Source organism: Lissotriton vulgaris, chromosome 6, assembly GCF_964263255.1.
Source record: "Lissotriton vulgaris chromosome 6, aLisVul1.2, whole genome shotgun sequence".
In the NCBI taxonomy this organism is placed as follows: Eukaryota; Metazoa; Chordata; class Amphibia; order Caudata; family Salamandridae; genus Lissotriton; species Lissotriton vulgaris.
The window spans coordinates 1,825,049,141-1,825,064,236 of record NC_141694.1 but is presented as its reverse complement, the minus strand read 5'-3'; the positions used below and the strand labels follow the sequence as shown (position 1 = coordinate 1,825,064,236).

The window sequence follows — 15,096 nt, the reverse complement described above, 5'->3', positions numbered from 1 at the left end:
AAGGCGAATGACTTCATGGACTGACATTTCGCAACCGATCACGCTTCGAATTGGTCTTCTTTTTGTATTCTTTTAGTTACTTTTAGATAGAGAAAAGGTATAAAAATTGCCCCCTTGGAAAGAGCTCTGTTGACTCGTTCCTGTGCTCCAGAGATGCTGTCGGACTTTTGACTCACGTAAGATCCTTTCAAACTTATGTTTTTCCCTTTAGGTGTCTTTAGTTAAGTTAGGGAACTAGGGTCTAGGGAAGGAGTTCTTAAATGTTTTAAGCATTTCTCATGCTGATTTGATTTAAACTGACAGTCTAATGTGCCTTTCTATTAAAATAATGCTGCTTAATAAAATGCTAATACAGAATTAAATTCTTAAATGCTTTTTGCTCGATAAACATAGTTAATAAAATAGATTTTTAAATGACAAGCTGGTCTTGTTTGTTTCATTCGAGTTACCATTAGTTCATCCATTGCCTATGATCTTGACTTAATTAAATGTTTATATAAGTGTTTGATTAATTAGGTCATATGATTCAATTGGACAATTCATGTCTCAGTCATCTAAGGGCCTAGTGATAGATTTATGAATAATGGTGAGTATTGTGGTGTAGAGTTGTACAAATGAGACTGAATTTCCTTTGGCCCGCTGAATTACTACCTTTTTTGCTCCCCCCCCTCATCCCACCAAGGAAGACAAGGGATTACACCTTTTGGACCCAACAAGGGTGCTATCATTTTTTATTGATTATACCATGGACTTACAGGTGGACGATCAATTCTTTGTGGGCTTTTCAGGTATGAGAAAGGCAAGGCAGTTCACAAAGGAACCATCTCTAGATGGATCATCTTCTCTACACCATGGCCAAGAAGCAACACCATGAGGGCATGCAAGCTCATTTAACAAGATCTAAGGCTGCAACCACTATGTTAGCAAGAGGAGTCCCTGTTCTGGACATCTGTCAAGCAGCCATGTAGGCATCACTGCACATGTTTGTCAAACATTACAGCTTAGACTGTCAGGTCCAGTGAGATGGGCATTTTACCCGTTTGGTCCTCCAGGACTTTTTAATAAAACAGTCAGCAGACCCACCTCTGGTGAGAGATTGCTTTGGTATCTATTCTATGGTAAGGAGTCTGTGGCTAGAAGTCTTTAGCAGATGAACTAGTCACTTACCTTCAGTAACGCCTTTCTGGTAGAGACTATCTAGCCGCAGATTCCTTACCGGTTCTACCATCCTCCCTTTTCTGCGAACTGTGTATCTAACATTTAAGAAATCCTTTTGGACCTCATACTGGCACACTGGTCATTTCTTTTCAGTTTGGTCTGTGCTTGTGGTTTGGAAAAATAGTCAAGAACTGAGGCCAGCATGCTAGAGTGGGGATTATTTAGTCACCGCGCATGTCACTTCTCTCATGGATGATGGTGACGATTCCACGCAGAGCCGAACACCACCACCTACAGGTGCGCATGGGGACTGCTAACGTTTTTCTGGATTCAGTCTGACACCTGGGGAATATTTTAAGGTAAGGAATATGCGGCTAGTTAGAGTCTCTACTAGGTAAGACATTACCAAGGGTAAGTAAATTGTTCAACATTTTGTTTCTAAATTTTACATCACAATTCAAGCCCAATACACATTCACCAGGAGCTTCTACAGCACAATGCGTCACATCATTCAGTGCTCCTCTGATGCACAACACCCAGTGATCCCTATATGAAGTTTAGTGACCTTTGATGCACAGCACCTGACATGCCCATGTGGCACAAAATAGTTACAGTGCTCCCCTGAGGCACATTGCTCTATGCTACTCTAGATCACAACACCTAGTTTTCCTCTCAGATGCCTTTTCAGCAAATCTTTGCTGTACATCCCCCTCTGCTCACCTGCTGTGACCCTCTGCTGCACTGCTGCACATCCCACAACTCCCCTGATGTATCTTACTTTGTCTCCACTGCCCATCATCCAATGCTTTGCTGATGCACTTCATTAGCTGCATAGTTATGTAGGTTTATAGGATTACTTACGGGTATTGTTCTCTTTGAATTGACCCCAGTAAATTTACTTGTGTGTGTGTAATTTCAAATGTATGTCAGTCAGGGTTGTATTGGCCTATAGGGCAACCAGGGAATGCCCAATGGGCTGGTCTTACATGTCAGTGTGTGGGCTGGTTATTATGATCTGAAGTGACAATGCTGCTGTCAACAGACAATAATGTGAGAATTACTAGAGAGGGGCTTAGACTCCCCCATGTGTTGGGAGCCAGGAGTGCATGTTTTGGTTGGACAGAAGTTATGTGCTTTAACAAAAAAGTGCTTGCCCTCAAGATAGCTGTGATCATTTTGTTGATTTATCCATAAGGCTCAATTGGACTTTCAGTGGCCCACACAACATTGTAATGCTATTAAAGTGTCTTAGATAACTAGATAATTGATGTTGTTGTACTCTGAAAGCACCGCAGATGGGAGGAGAGCAGTCTTTAACCTACATGGATGTTTAGATCTGGTTTGACAATGCAACTTTCACAGGACCTTTTAACCAAACCCTTGACTTATTTCACTGTCCTTTGCTTCTACACAAATACATATTCATTGCAATGCTATTTACTTGTAATGCTTCACATTACCATACAGCATTTTTTTAAGACAGACATGACATTTCCAATGCTTGTTTTGTTGATTTTGGACCTGTTTTGTGGTCTGCTGGGCCGGTTTTTACCGTTGATTTCCCTGGTGATAAAAGAAACATTGCCTGTAGTAAGCTCAAATCTGTGCAATCTTGTTCACCTTGCGAATAACGCTTACACAGTGTGTCTTTACAAGTTCAAAATGGCCCAAATTTACAAACGTGGGCCACATTCTTTACTTATCTAATTTATTAATGGGGGATCAATTTTATTTTGGTGCCAGTGCCTATATATTTCTCAGTTTGACCCGGTTGTCACGTGAACTTGAAGAAAATGATTTACATATGTTAGTCTATGGACGTGTGCCTACTCTATGGGGGTCATTAGGATGGCGGGCGGACTTTGTTCACCCGCCACCCTATCGAGAAACGGGACCGCCCGCCATAAGGGCGGGGGTCCCATGTGTGGGATTAGGATGCGCCTGACACACTGGCGGGCGCATGATGCATTCATAACAGGTACCCCCCATGTGCACCCCCCACCTCGCCTTTACCATGGGCGCGCCCAAAGTAAACACTGCATGATTAATGCCGCCACGGAAAGGCATCTGGCCAAGCCCATCATAATATGGCTGGTGGTGTCTGATAGATACCGCCACCATATGAACCCTGTTCCGCCCCGGTTGCAAGGCTACCAGGGTCGAAAAGCGGCGGACGGTGTTTCCGTCCGCCGCGGTCCCCCCGCCATAGTAATATGGCTGGGGGGAAATGGGTGGCAGGCGTGCAAGGATGTAAGGCGGATTGCCACCACCATGTGGGCGGTGGCGATCCGTCTGACATCCTAATGGGCCCCTATGTGAGCATGTATGTCATGAGTCTCGCTGTATTAACAATTCAAAAATCAAACCTAATCTCTTTGTCATTGCTTGTCCTAAAACACAGCTTTTGGATAAATTATTGAAACACAGGAAGGAAGATTGTTTCAAACATCAATGAGTTAATTCAGATTTGCCTTTTTATTGGTCCCCAGGTGCGGATTTATTACCGGTATCTCAGCTGGGACTAGCCAGACCTATAATTGCAACGGAATTGAGGGCCGTTATGTGAACGTCGTTATACGAGGACGAAAGGAATCCCTCACGCTTTGTGAAGTAGAGGTCTATGCTGTACCAGATTCATAAAAGCATTGGCAATAAAGATAGTTCATCAAATTCCTATTAGCTATATTCAATAAAACTTACACAGAAAATTGCATATTAGTGAGTTATTGAATCAATGTATTGAATACACATGAGTTGCTGTTGTTCTGCAATTGCTGAAACAAGCTGCTAATTCAAATTACAGCACTAAAATATTTGTTATTCATTTCTAAATTCTTAATTTTTCTTAATTTGCTTAAAAAATATGTTGAAATGTTTCTTTCAGTTTAATTCAATTATTATATAGCTGTAAAGGGTTTTTCATTGTATTAGATGTATTCTGTAATGCATGTATTTGTAATATAACCACAAACTGAATAAGGAAATTGTTAGAAAACGGAGACACTAAAACACCACTTTTTCAGTGGCTATACTAGATGGCAATACATGTTAACAGAATCACAACCTGTTTGTCTTGTCCTGTATGTGAGAAAATACCCCTTTTAGAGTGCCACTCCCTTTTATGCTGTTTTATTTTATTGTTCGTTTTTAGACTCTGCACACTGAGATATTGCTGTCCAGAGCTTATGGTCTAACCCACAAAAAGTGTCAAATTAGCTAAGCCCTCATTGGCAAAATATTAACTCTCCTGAAAGGCAAAAGTTTGTGTAGCCCACAATGTTCCCATGGCATGGAAAGTAAAATCAAATGCAGAACTATTTTACTATCCAGTTGTGTGATAATGCAAACATACTTCTGAAGCCTGGCTACTGAAATTTAAAAAACTGCTGCCCATCCTGTCAAAATATCCCTTTTTATATCTTCAATCTCTTACCCCTACTACTGACATTCCTACTTCTATTCATCCTATTTCCTCTGCATTGGAGAGCACTCCCTCTGCCTCTTTTCTTTATAAATCCTTTCAGTCTGTGCTAGATAGTGGAAAATCCCAGGTTGAATTGGCCTGGGAAAAGGATCTCTTGCAGGACTGGTCCATCCCTTTATGGGATAACATTTGGTCTAAAATACATAAAACCTCTAGAGTTGCTATTACTACCCAAACCTTATATTTTATTTATAATCGCACTTTATTTACACCACTAACTCTATCAACTTTTTCCTCTGATACTCCTGCCACTTATTGGTCTTGCTCTTGCCCATCTGCAGATTTTTGGAACCTGGTTTGGACTCAGATTCTAGAGATTTTTAAGTTTCACTTCCCCTTCTCACTTATCAATATTTTTCTAGGTTCCCTGTCTCCTATTTATACACAACCTTCACAACATTATGCCTTATTAGATCTTTTGATAGCTATTGCTTTTCACCTCATCACTTCTCACTGGAAACAAGCTAATGATGTTACTTTTCGTGCTTGGTGGAATGCGGTTTGCTTCCATCAGAGATTTTGTTACTCCCATTTCCCTTGCAATCAAACGCGATCTTTTATGGCTCCCTCTGACCAATTACTTATCCCTGGTTGCTTCCTCTTCCCTTTCTTCCCATATTACAAATGCCGAAGTTCGTTAACCACCGTGATTTTCTCCCAATGCCTTTTGCGGGAAATATCCTTCACAACACAACTTTTACCACGCAGTGCTTTTATATTGCAACTTTTACAACGCAAACCATTACAACGCATTGCGCTGAGGGGCGCTCTAGGATAGGGAATACATTTAATTTACTATCCAACACCTTCCCTACTATCCACGGGGACGGGAGTTGGAATAGTAAATTAAACTATTCACTATCCAGCACCCCTCAACACTATGCGTTGTAAAGGCATGCGTTGTAAAAGTTGCGATGTAAAAGCATGCGTGGTAAAAGCATGCGTTGTGATGTCATACATCCCCTTTTGCTATTGCTATTATTAATATTGATATTGTTATTGACTGTACATTCTTAACTGCTTTTAATCATTTTTGTATAATCGTTTACCTTGACCTTTTTCATGATGCTGTCTAATGTTTTATTTAATCTCTCACTGTAAAAGCTGCATATTAATTGATTGTAAGTTGATTGTTTTTTCACTTTCTGTCTTTGCTTCTTTTACCTTCAATAAATTCAAACTTAAAAAAAATATATCTCTTTTTGACAGGAGAAACCCTTCTTTTTTAGTATTAATACGTCACCTTTATGTAGGACTTGTAGCCCACAAGGCAGGCTACATGGTAGTTAAATGAAGGGCAGGTACAAATGTTACATTATCATGGCCTTACTGTGACTAGCACCTAAAAGCTATTTTTACTGTTTGGAGGCTAGCAGCCACATAGGGAAACACTAGGAAAATATTGATTGTATTGATTAACTTTTATTCGATATGCAAGATATCTTGTAAGCGTACACAAAATACAGCCATTTACAAAACTACAAAAGACATTATTTAAAAAAGCAATATTAAACGCACATTTAAAAAAGATAAAAGGACATATAATGCCAGAATAAATTAGCTAAAAGTGAATTAAACCGCTATTGACAGTCTCTTGCATCGAATCAACCAAAACTGTTTTAAAAATTTGGCTATAGCACAAACAATAGAGGGGGAAGTGTACGTCATTAGGATGCGCTGGGCTACTAGATAACTACGTGTGCCCATATTGCGGCAAAGGGGTTTAAGCCAAAAACTCCTGGGTTTTGCATAGTCCGGATATTCAAATAGGATATGCGTAATGGACTCTATCCTAGTAGGACAACATGCACAAAAAGGGGACGTGTGAGCACCTGATTTCCACTTAGACACCAAAGCCCCAACTGGAAGGGAGCCCACTCTAAATTTAAAATACAATGCTCGATCAACTGGAAGAGTAATTAGGTCCAGATAAGGCTCGTAGACTACTGCATCTTTTACTGTTAAAAAGGCAGCTGTGGATTTACAATGTTCAGAGTTTGTAACTAGCTGTTCCGCAACCCAATTCCAGTAATGTCTCTTCAGAACCTCTTTTGGTGGAGCCGATCTTGATAACCAAAAGTCCCCCAGTCCAATTTCCTCCAAGAGTTTTTTGGTGTCTCTCAGCCATCTAATTTTTGCCCAACCGCCCAAGCTCATTATCTCCGCCAATCCTTCAGCATACGATTTTAACTCTTCACCCCTCCAGATACGTGTCCATAAAAGGAGTGGGCGAAGCCGGGCTTGGTCTTTAATGTTCTTACAACCTGTGTCCAGCAGCACAGGTACTGTTGGAGTGCTCGGAGGGATGGCGATTAGGGATTTCAAGAGCTTGCTCTCTGCTGTTGCCAAGGATCCAGACAGCAATGCCCCCACAGTTCGGCCCCATACAAGGCTGATGTTACTACCTTAGCCTTGTAGATGTCAATTACTGGGGTAAGCGACCTCCTCGGTGATGCCCGAAATTCCCTCAGGAGGGCACCTCCTACTCTCTTATGGTTGAGGACCATCTTAGCAATGTGAGGTGACCAGTTCATGCAATCCGTCATCCGAATTCCGAGGTAGTCAAATTCGGATACTTTCTCCAAGGCAACAGAATTGAGAATAGGAGGGCGGCCCAATTTCCTTGGAGGATTTAGGACTAAAAACTTTTTATCCACATTGATTACTAGGCCCTTTGCAACACAGAAGTTCTGGAAACGGGTTAGCAGTTTCTGGAGGCCTTGCGGAGTCTTAGAAATCAAGAGCGTGTCGTCCGCAAAAAGCAGGGTGGGGATCCGCACTCCTCCGAGACATGGGGCGTCGGCTGGTTCTTGCTGGAGATATTTCACCACCCCATTCACATATAATGAGAAAAGGGTGGGCGCCAGAACGCATCCCTGTCTCACACCCCTAGACACTGGTATTTTCTCTGTTAGCTCTCCATTTCTTCCCCAGCGGACCTGAGCAAACGTGTGGGCGTGAAGGCTAATAAGGAGGGACAAGATGTAAGGAGGCAGTCCCAGCCCATGAAGCACCCTCCATAACTCCTCCCGGGAGACTAGGTCAAAGGCAGTCCTCAGGTCTATAAAAGCCAGGTATAGACTGCCCTTGCCTAGCTCCACCACCTTCCACCCAAGAAGTGCCAACCTAAACACCTGCTCTATCGTCCCCATTCCTGCCCGAAAGCCTGCCTGGAAGTCTGATAATATTTTATTTTCCTCCACCCAATGGAGAATCCTACCAAGTATAGCTTTTCCTGCTATCTTTTGGGTGGAGTCTTTCAGGCTTATGGGGCGGTAGTTCCCCGGGATTTCTCTGCATCCTTTTTTATAGATCGGGACCACCACCGCCCCCTTCCAGGAATCGGGCACTGGCCCTCCCATCATAATATCATTAAGGAGAGCTGCAATAACCCTTCCCCACGCCACTGGATGTGCCCGCATGAGATCCCCCGGCAGACCATCTGGACCTGCAGCCTTGCGTGGGGCTACCCACCAAATTACCTTTTCGATCTCTAAAGGTGTAAAGAGATTATAGGTATGGGGTTCGGATACCAGTGGGGAGGTCACCCTGACATTTAGTTCCCCATCTGCCGGGAGGTATAAAGCCCCAAAGTGTTTTACCCAGCTTTGTGGGGGAATATTACAGGGTCCCATAGTTTCCTCGGGCCTGTTCCGGGAGCCTACAAGGTTCCAGAAGCCCCTTGAATCTTTACGTTTGCTAGCATGGAGTAGGTCCTCCCAAAATTTCTCTTCCCACTCCATCCTAGCAATTTTAAGGGATCTATTGTAGGCCTTCCTTGCTTCCAGTATATCGCTATGGGATTTGTGCTTCCCTGCCTCTACAAGACTTGTTTTATGTGCCCTACATGTTTGTGTGTACCAACCATTGCCTTGCTTTTTACCTCGTTTATTTCCTGACTTGCTAGAAGGGATGGTAAACACGTTTGTCAAAGCCTCTACTAGAGAGACAAAGACCCCACTCACCCTACCCACCCCTTCCGAGAAAGACCCCAGATTTGACACTGCTTGATTTAAGAGGGTTGAGATTTCTCCAACCCTTTCCTCTGAGAGGACCAATTTAGCCCATTTTAGGCGCCTTCCACAGAGAGAGACTACAGGCTCATCGGGGGGAGCTACTACGGGGTTAATGGGACCCTTTTTAGGAAGACACCACCACTGGGCCATGGTTAAGGAAAGTGGGTTGTGGTCACTTTCAATTGTCGGGACCACAACCATATCCCTCACTTGGCTCCAGAGACATACATCTAGTAAGATATAGTCTATTCTAGAGGTGTGTCCTGGTCTATTATATGTATGGGCCCCCCCTATCCGAAGTTGTCCTTCCATTCACTGCCCTTAGGTTTAATTCAAGGCTTAGGGAGTATAGCTGTAACGCCACCTCTGACCATCTCCTAATGGGTGGAATCTCTAAAACAGGGATCCCTATCCTAGTGTCCTCCTCGTCCTGGTCTAGGGCAACGTCCGAGCCCAAGGGCTTGAACGTACAATTCATGTCACCCGCGACCAGGATACATGACTTGTGTGGAGTTGTATTCAAAAGGGTCTCTAGGAGAGATAGTACAGAGGACTTCCTCCCGCCCTTAGTCCCTCTGGCGTAGACATTATAGACATTTAGTATTATTCGACCCCTTGGGTCTCTTAAAATAATATTTTGGATATCCGGACAACCTGTCTGTGCCTCCTCTATTCTGCAGTCTAAGGAGGCTGCTACCCATATGAGCAGGCCACCCGAGGGGCGTCCTCTCCCTGTTTCCGAGGTTAGCGCAGGCACAGAGTAGGAGGAGAATCCCACCCTATGTACCGACTCCAAACTCCAGGTCTCTTGAAAGATGCATAAGGTGTGCTCATCAACCATGGCATTCCAGTCTGGGAGGGCCAACTTTCTTGCGATCCCTGCGACATTCCAGCTGACAACCTTAAAGACTAGGTCCGTCACAGCTGATGTGTCGCTGGTCGCGAGAACACTACTGTCCGCAGACCTCACAGAAGGAACTTGCAAATGACAATCTAGAGAAGTGGGCAGAGAGGCTACCAACCCACTGACGCTTGCAGATGAGGGTGAGGCTGTTCGGGGTGGTGATACTACCATTGGATCTATTCTATTAACAGTTGCAGTATCTGCAACTGCAACTGTAATTTCCCTCGTGTCGCCCTCCTCCAGTCAACAACTCCCTGGCACCCAAGGGGGGTTCAGCCCATTGCCCCCAAGGCCCCAACCCAGCGTGTGTCCCAGTTTTGACAAAAACCAAGAGTACTAGGACCCTCCCATGGCGACATAGCAATTTGCCTTGGGTAGAAAAAGGTTAAGTCCACTACTTTAACCCCTGATGAATCCATGTTTTTTATAGGACTACAGATGGAGCTCACTACTCTGGGATCTTGGAAGTTTATTATTATACAGTCCCCCTCCTGTGTTTTTTTCCCCTGCCTTACCCACCCTACTCTGCGAACACTTAGGATAAGCCCATCCACGCCAGTCGGAATTGGCTTATTTGACTTTAGCCAGTGGATGCACTTATTCTTAAGAGATTGGTGGTTCTCCAACTGGCCTTCCTTCAGAGGGGGAACATTTACTAATACGGCGACAAAAGGTTGGCAATCTGGTGGGAGGTTTACAGGGGGGATCCGCCGTGTGAGATTTCGAGGGGCCACTATAGTAACAGCTGGGGTTATAGATTGGGGAGCAGTTTTAGCGACCATTCCTGTCGCTGCTCCCTTGACTTTATCTTGTATACCAGGTGTTTGGCTAGCTTTTGCTTTACCTCTGCTTGCCTGGGGCTGCACTTGTGGAAGTGGCTTAGGTGTAGTTTTGGCAACCTCTATGGGTGTTGACGGTCCCTTGGGTTGGGGCCCCGCTGTAGGTGGGGAAGGAATTTTAGTTGCTAGGGCTTGCACTCTGCTAGCTTCAGCCATATTTGACCTGTTTGGAGGATTAAAATCTACCTGTGGTGGTAAGGAAGCTACTGGGGGCGCACTCCCCTTTGGTCCCATGTCCTGATTGTCGCTCACTCTTTTTAGCTGTTTAAATGTAGTTTTAAGTGAGTAGAACCCATCGAGGGTTGATTGCTCTAGTTTATCTATTCTAGCCCCCAGGCCCCTAACCTGAGTCAGCAAGGGCATCAAGAGGCTATTTACCCTCTCCAAAATGGTATCAATAGTCATGGGATCGATAAGTTTGGGGACATTATCAGTACTATTACAAGTGGGTGGGCAGTTATTTAAACCCGTGAGTGAGACCACAGCATCCCCCTCCTCCTCAGCCTTATCTTCTGGGAGCAGGCCCTTTGCGTCTTTCCCGCCTTGGCCAAAAGACTTTCTTGTTCGTTTGTAGAGCGCGGCCTGTCTCACCAGCCTGCCCTTAGTATGGTTACCTGCCTTTTTGCTTTTAGCCCTTTTATTCTGCCTACTTGCGTCAGTTACAGAAGGCACCCCATCTAGGATTACTATGGTGGGGGTGGGCGATATTGGCAATGGTGACTGAGTTGTAGCTTTGTTTAGGGGCGTATGAGGTGCAGGTGGAGGTGATGTGCTTGGGCCACCCTCTTCCTCAATGCCACTAGGAAGAAGCGCGGCCAGATGTTCCAACCTGTCTATGTTTTGCCCTATTTCTAGCAGCTGGGGTGGGTCTATAGAGCAGCCCGGGACACCAACAGGGGGGGCAGATTGGTTCCGCTCACAAGCCAGTGTCAAGGCCTGTGCAACGGCCCCCAAAGATGAGCGTCTGGAAGGGAGATAGACCTCTGATAGACGGCGTTCGGACATAGCAATCTCCTTTTCTATGACTGCCGCCATTCTGGTGATAAAGCGGTCCATAGTTCCGATCACTGGGCTCCCACCAGCAACTCCCCTTTCGCCCTCACTCCTGAGCAATTTGCCAGAACGGGTTGACATGGTTGGGGTAAACCCTAGGGAGTCACACACGGCCCACCTGTGCTCGGCGCTGGATGTAAGAGACGTGGCCCAGCCCAGCCTCTGTCAGCCCCTGACTGCCACAGACTGCCCGCCCTTTGCTCGGGCTTCGCTCGGCGTCCCGCTCGCGTCCCGCTGAGCGGTTACCAGTTGATTTTGTGCCAAGCGTTGCGGCCGGGGGGCCTGTCTTGCTGGGGGCGTGGCCGTGCACACCTGTGCAGCGCAGGGACTTCTGGTCTTGGTAGTCCCTGCAGCTCGCGCCTTCAGTTGACTCAGATGTTCCCTCCTCCTCCTTTCTCCAACCGCAGCTGATCGCACTCCAGTGGCCTCGACCCCACGCCTCACGCCGCGCAGTGGCACCCGCGAAGCGGGTGCTGCAAGCTGTTACCACACGGCGGGGTGGTCAATCCCACCAGGGATACGGGGAGTCCAAATGGGAAGCGGAAGCAGAGTGGGGTTCCGGGCGGCAGCAACCGGTGAGTTCCTCAGCACGAAGGAAAATATTATTAAATATTCATTCTCCTATCTCCAATTAGGGACCAGCTAAATAAATTATTGAACATCTATTTTTTATATTTATTAAAAGTTCGCTTAATGGTGATGTTTTATTCCCTAATTCCTACATTTCAGAGATTAAATCCAAAGGAGAGACCAAGGTCCCAGTCTACAGTGACAACAGATCATTGGTGCTTTGTGCCTCTTGGCACTATGTTTACTTAAATCTTCTACAATTCATATGTCTGGTTCACCTGATTGGATTTTTGTCATTTTGATCATAAAATATACACTATTTTTCTTATGTTGTGTTGTTAACTTTTTAACTGTTTTGGTATTCCTAAATGCTTTACATATTTAATCTAAGTAGAGCATGCATGCTCTGTGTTATTGCTAACATGGATTGAGTTCAGGTTTAAAGTACTGAAATCCTTTAACTTGACCTAACAAGATAGATATAATAGTACTTGTGGTGGGCTACCATCATCCTCAATTAATAAGTCCCTTTCTTACTTTTTACACTTTCTTACACTTTATATGTATGCATGTGTGTGGGTCTGTGTATAACATATACTGACTTATTTATTTATGTGACTTATATAGCGCCTGAATCACCTTGTGCCGGGTATCTCTGCACTGAGACTGCTTGTGGCCATACCGAGGAGGACTAGACCAATTCAGTTTTCAGAAGTTTCCTGAAGGCTAGGAAATTTGTGCACTGGCGCATCTGTATAGGGAGTGGATTCCATTACCGGGGGGGCTAGGTGGGAGAAAACTTTGCCTTCCATGCGTGCCAGTTTGTCACAGAGAGTACAGAGAAGTGCTTGATGGCTAGACCTAAGGGGCCAGGCTGGTGTATATCTGACCAACTTTTGGGATAGATAGCTGGGGCCCTTGTTGTGTAATGATGTGTACACCATGCAGCAGATTTTGAACTTGATTCTCTTTTTTATTGGGAGCCAGTGGAGTCTGCGGAGAAGTGGAGCAGAGGGTGTTCTGGGAGGGGCGTTGCTAACTAGATGGGCAGCAGTGATCTGAACTATCTGAAATTCATACAGGGATTTTTCTTTAGCAGAGATCAGCAGGGCATTGCAGTAATCCAGGCGACTGATAATCAGTGCCTTTAATTAGTGTTTTTTGGGTAACCGATGGCAGTAAGGAAAGAACCCTTCGGAGAATGCCAAGAGTATGAAAGCAAGTCCTGGCTGTAATGTTTACTTGTTCCTCTAGCGTTAAATCCTGATCAATTCGCACTCCTAGGTTTTTCACTTTCTGCTCTGGAGGCGGGGCCGGTCCGAATTTCAAAGAAATATCCTGCCAGAGACATCAACATATAATGCAATTTATATTTTCTAAGCTCTTGTAGCAGTCCAGAGGGATTGACCTGACATGAGTAATCCTGCGCAGACCCTTATATTGTCTTCATTCCCGGCTAAGCCCCTGCTCAGGGTGACTAATATTAAGGAAAAGTAACTTTTAGAAAGTTACCCTGATCTGATGCTCCTGGAGGGTAATTTTCATTCGCAATCCAGCTGTAGCCCAGTGTGAAAACTGCTCCACAACAGATGCAAAGGCTTGGGTGGTGAGAGGTGTTGTGTGCCTAAGGCAGGAAGACCAGTTGGGGCAGCTACCAGCAATTCGGAGGGATTGGCCTGACATGGGTAATCCTGCACCAACTCGCCCTCTGGTGCCACATATATTGTCTTCATACCTGGCTAAGCCCACCTCCCTCACGGGGACTCTGCTCCAGCCCCACAGAACAGATTGGGACATTTACTCAACATCTGCATAACTCCCCATTTGTATAGTTGCTTTTTCTTTTGCTGACATGCCTCTCTCAAATGCATGTGTGACTCTGCCTGAGACCTACTTATTTGCAGAGACACTCGTCTTAAATGACTGATTGAACCTTAGCCAGCACATATTCGAGAAGGAGGAGAAGAGACCAATTTCTCCAACCCACCCTCTCATCACATGGCCTAATATTTTCCTCAAAGATTGATCGCACGGAAGACCCAAGTATTAAAGAGGGGTGCTGTCAATTCTACATGGGGATTACATACATCACATACTTTTTGGGGACTTGCACAACATGCATAAAACCAATAAAGCTTGTTACGGGTATTTTACTTCGAAAAAAGTTCACAACTTTGCATGGGCTAGTGATTGGAGACCCATGCCTCACAGAATACTGTCAGCCTAATATTCATTTTCATTTTAATATTTGCCAATAATAAAAATACTATTTAAAAAAAGGTGACAGCCACTCAAAAAAATGCCATTTCACATGACAGCATTCATCATTGAGCGGTAATGAACCTAGTCTGGTCAGGTCTTCCCACAGCCTGCAGCAGAGGCCTGTTGTCAAGGTCCACAGACAGAGATATTGAAGTTATATCTCATTAAGATAGGGAATGTATCATGAGCTCATCAGGTTTAGAGGAATGACATAGAAGTGGAAAGAAGAACCATTATATACAAACTTACCCACCAATAACCTTTTAGAAATCTTTATGCAGAATAATGTAGAAATGTGTGGAGCACCTTCACATTTCTCTGGGTTTTGGTGAACTTCCTTTCATTGTTGGACTCACATGCTTGGGAGGAAATATTATTGGCCTGGTTTAAAGCTTGAAGGACAGTGCTCGGTTAATGGAGTGCATTACCTCCTGACAGTCTGTTGTCTCCCAAATTTAGAGATGGCCGCCCACCATGCAGTCACCTCTGTACATTGAAAGGGACCATCGTCAAATTCAGTGTAAAAATAGTTTGGTGAATGTCTGCCATCGGTTTTGATGCCATCCACAAGACTTTAAAAAAAATGTTGTCTTTTAGAAACAAACTCCCAAAGCAGGAGTTTGTTTAAAATAAACAAATAATCCCGCCACCTTGAGAGTTTGAATTTATTTCCTGGTGTCAATGAGGGGGCAACCCTAAAGAAATATCACCCATGAGAGCAAATACAGGGAGCCTCTCTGAAGAGCTCTGATAGGATAAAAACACGTCAAGTTCAAAGGTAACCCTCTCTTTTTTTAGTCCACTTGTTCC

General features: G+C 44.6%; 1 protein-coding gene across 1 annotated transcript in view; it reads left to right on the top strand.

Moving 5' to 3' along the window:
• Window positions 1-15,096, top strand: part of LOC147709565 (uncharacterized) — a 788,508-nt gene that overhangs the window by 154,459 nt on the left and 618,953 nt on the right. Inside the window, exon 4 of the mRNA XM_086926047.1 lies at window positions 3,648-3,783. Within this exon, the coding sequence (XP_086782173.1) occupies window positions 3,648-3,783 (136 nt within the window). The remainder of the gene's footprint in view (window positions 1-3,647; window positions 3,784-15,096) is intronic.